The 3,980-nt window shown below is 37.6% G+C and overlaps 1 protein-coding gene across 2 annotated transcripts; it reads left to right on the forward strand.

Annotated features, from left to right (window-relative positions):
* Positions 1-3,980, forward strand: eif4eb (eukaryotic translation initiation factor 4eb). 2 transcript variants are annotated; one of them, XM_053620917.1, is made up of 7 exons: positions 2-122; positions 1,286-1,389; positions 1,555-1,650; positions 1,742-1,805; positions 2,814-2,927; positions 3,024-3,163; positions 3,277-3,980. In XM_053620917.1, exons 1-7 carry the CDS (start codon positions 105-107, stop codon positions 3,389-3,391), a joined length of 651 nt encoding a protein of 216 aa, XP_053476892.1. In that variant the 5' UTR covers positions 2-104; the 3' UTR covers positions 3,392-3,980. The 2 variants fall into 2 exon arrangements, with proteins under 2 accessions (XP_053476893.1, XP_053476892.1); XM_053620918.1 differs by lacking the exon at positions 1,555-1,650 and having other exon boundaries at positions 1-122.

Here is a 3,980-nt window from a genome sequence, read left to right on the forward strand (position 1 = left end):
TAGTACGCCGCCTATATGTGGACATACTATCTAGTAGGGTAGTACGCGGTTTGGGACGCAGCCTGAATGTTCCATATGAGGCCTGTGTGAACAAGTCATGGAAAATGGCGACTGCCGAGCCGGTGAGTCAATGCTTTACTCTAAGAATAATTTTTCACTTTTTTCGAGTTCTGTTCAGCATTCATAAGATACTCTATCAAAATTAATGTGTGTGTAGATGACTTAGTTCAGAATTACCCGGGAATGTGAGCTGCAGTTAGACTTCAGTAAAGTTAACCGACATGTTTGAATGGGAGAGCTGAAGTAACTTACTCCTGACTGGCTTCACAAGTTCGGATCAGACTAGTTTGTTATATTGTTTCGAGAATCGTCGGAGCTGGCTTAGCAGGCTCGTTAACAGTTGTTTCAGTTGTGTATTCTGTAGGCTACACCTAACTGCCACTGCTGTTGTTCTGGATATTTGGCATTGCTTTTGTACGAGTACACGCTGCCCCACGTAGCGTATTATACAGCAGTGAAAGAGTGCATGAGTGAACGTTAGCAAGCTAGCGACGTCCCTGTCCTGTTCTTGACCAGGTGGTGTTTCCCTCCACATGTTTGTTATCTTAGTTAATGTAAAGAACACCATACACACAGAGCTAAAAGTGAGTTGACCGCTGTGCCGCCACGACATCTGTATCTGACTGAACTCTCTAAAGAAGTCTCATTAAGGAAGAAAAAAATCCCACCATCATAATACCTATTTTATTTGACAAATATCAAGCAAGCTCATGTTGGTGTAATACATTCAGGATTACTTCTGAAATGCTTAAGCCTTGGTGTGTGATAAAACCTCAGACAGACATGAATGCACTATGTAGTTGTCTCGTGTAGTTCCCAGCTGTTGGTTGTGCTGAGTATTGTGTTGTAGAGCTAGTTGATGTGAACTTGATGTTTTGTTTTTAAATAATGTTGTAAAACCAGAGTTTAAATCGGAGCCGAGACTAGTTTTACATTTGTATTGGGTTTGACAACGAGAATGCGTTCAGAACTGTGTGTTGCAGGACTAGATGTAAGACATTACTCCACCTTATATGAACCTACTACTACTACTACTACTACTACTGGGAATTACATAGAAATGCTTTGGAATTGTAAATCGATTCATTTCAACACAAACGTAGGCAGCCATTTCTTTTTCGCAGCCTTCAGGTAGTTGTGTAGTGTACTTGGAACAAGTAGGTTATATACTAGACTTGACATTTCCAAAAAGCGTTTTTTGTTTGTTGGCATTTCTTTTCTCAAGGAGGTAATATTGAATCCATCGAAGAGTGAAGAGGAGAACTCAGAAGAGACAAGCCAGGAGATTGTCAGCCCTGAGTGTTATATCAAACATCCACTTCAAAACAGGTCAACCATATGCTCGTCAACACGGTTCTGCCGCTCATATTTCTTTCTATTTTACACTTTCTGTTTTGCACGGTGTTATTTTAGCTGACAGACTTGTCATGTTTTGGGTGTACAGGATTGTTGTTGTTTTTTGAGAGGATGTGTAAATTGCTTGTCTTCTTGCAGATGGACTTTATGGTTCTTTAAAAATGACAAGAGCAAAACATGGCAAGCTAACTTGCGACTGATTTCCAAATTTGACACAGTAGAGGATTTTTGGGCGTAAGGACTTAATTTTGTATGTATATCTAAGAATAACTTGCAGAGAAATATATTAAACTGCTTTGGGTTGATGGCCTGTTTGTCTTTTTAGGCTTTATAACCATATTCAGCTGTCCAGTAATTTGATGTCTGGTTGTGACTATTCACTGTTCAAGGTGAACTTCCTTTATTATTATTATTATTATTATTATTATTATTATTATTATTATTATTATTAGAGATGCACTGATGTATTGGCCGATAAAGCCTTTTTTTCCTGCTATCGGCCAATTAGTTTAAAAACATCCGATGATCAGAACCGATTATATCCTGTCAATCAAAAGAGGGCGGGAGAACACATTGATTTCATGCTGTGTGTAAAGATGATGTCTCTTGTGTGGAATGATGACAAAACTGCCATTTGTAAGCTCTGCACTGCTAAAATTTTACATCAGAAGTGAGCAGCAGTGAAGCGGGAGTTTCGGCGTCGAGTCTAATGTTTTTTTTGCCACGCTGCTCGTGCTGAATTAAAGGGCCAGTACACCATTGAAAGATTTAAATGAAGATGGTTTGACAAAAAAGTATATATTGCACAGAAAAATATATTTGTAGAGTAGTAGTATATTCCTTATCCAGTTAATCTTAATATATATAAAAAGTTTATATTATATATTAGTTTGTTGTTCAGTGATTAAGTAGAAATGCTTTTGTTTGTGGTGAGTGAATGTGAAGACTAACAGGAGTTTTTTTTTTTGTTTTGTTTTTTTAGACTTCAGTCAATCTTAATATGAATTAATAACATTCAATAAGTTCAGAAATCTTACTTTAATCTTCAGAATTGAGTTCATGTGTTAATGTTAGAGTATTGTGTTTTCTGTTTATGAGACCAGTTACTGTGAAACAACTTGTTTAAATGGAGAGAATAAAGTTTTTATTTGCATTTCCTTCACAATTGTGGAATTAATTATTATTCATTTAAAAGCAGGCATAAAAGGCAGAACTATCGGTATCGGCCGATATCACTCTGAATAATCGTTTATCATATCGGCTAAGAAATTTAGTATCAGTGCATCTCTGATTGTTATTATTATTGTTATTTCTGTCTTTGTATAGTAAATGCAAGTTCATTATGATGTTTTAGTCAAGATTTTGTATGCCTACATTTTGCATTTTGTGCGTTACAGGACGACATTGAGCCCATGTGGGAGGATGAGAGAAATAAGAAAGGAGGGCGCTGGCTCATCACCCTCAACAAACAACAGAGGAAACTCGACCTGGACCGTTTTTGGCTGGAAACGGTGAGCATCCTTATGAAGTTGCTGCTTTAACCTGATCCCATGTGCAGTTGTTTACAGCTTTGTTCTTGTCATGATGTTCTTTCTGTGTGGTCGCAGATGCTTTGCCTCATAGGAGAAGCTTTTGATGACTACAGTGACGATGTGTGCGGTGCTGTAGTCAACATCCGAACAAAAGGAGATAAAATTGCTGTCTGGACAACCGATTACGAGAACAAAGAAGCAATAACGCACATAGGGTTAGACGTGTACACACATACATAACAAAAACAAAACAGATGTAAAGTATAGTGAAAGATGCATATCTTAATGCAAACACATTCTTCTGCATTGATATGGTCTTTTTTTACAGGATGGTCTATAAGGAGCGGTTAGGAATCCCTATGAAGATGACCATTGGTTATCAGTCTCATGCTGACACAGCCACTAAGAGTGGCTCAACTACCAAGAACAAGTTCGTGGTCTGAAATTCTGAGCCTGATTTCTCTCTCTCTCTCTTTCTTTGTCTCTCCCCCTCTCTTTCTCATGCACTTTGCCATTCTGCCCTGAACCAAAGCTTCAAATTAACAGGTTCTCACCCAGGTTCTGAGCCCCAACAGGAATCTCTAACTCCCACATACACCTTTAAGGAACTCACCTTACAAAGTATGGTCAGCATGTAATACACTACTCAAAGTGTTAACTCAAACATATCAAATCCAACTAAGCAAAAACAGCAAAGCATTATGATGTAGCCTCAGATCTTCAATATATTGATGGTCTCATCAAAAATGACTTGAACAAACTTGCATATTCATTGTTAAACAGGACTCAGATTGTAAAATATTTGCTGTGTTCCTTTTGAAACAAATGTATTGAATTATTTAATGGCTGAGGAAAGGAAATACCTGTGTGCCCTTATCCAGCAGCTAATGAACACATTTTTAATTTATTCAGATTTTATCTTAACATTTCATGAAGGTGGTATAAAGCCGCCCATGTAATCAAGCAAATCTTCAAAAGGCTGCCTTATTTCTTTCAGCGCTAACGTTATTAAATTTGGGGTTTTGCAATTCA

This window comes from Ictalurus furcatus, chromosome 3 (assembly GCF_023375685.1).
Source record: "Ictalurus furcatus strain D&B chromosome 3, Billie_1.0, whole genome shotgun sequence".
Lineage (NCBI taxonomy): Eukaryota > Metazoa > Chordata > Actinopteri > Siluriformes > Ictaluridae > Ictalurus > Ictalurus furcatus.

Bases quoted from the DNA above. Each gene is read 5' to 3' on its own strand.
- eif4eb (XM_053620917.1), top strand. The intron at 1,390-1,554 runs GTCAACCATATG...GTCTTCTTGCAG, and splicing joins AAACATCCACTTCAAAACAG to ATGGACTTTATGGTTCTTTA. The intron at 1,651-1,741 runs GTAAGGACTTAA...TTGTCTTTTTAG, and splicing joins ACAGTAGAGGATTTTTGGGC to GCTTTATAACCATATTCAGC.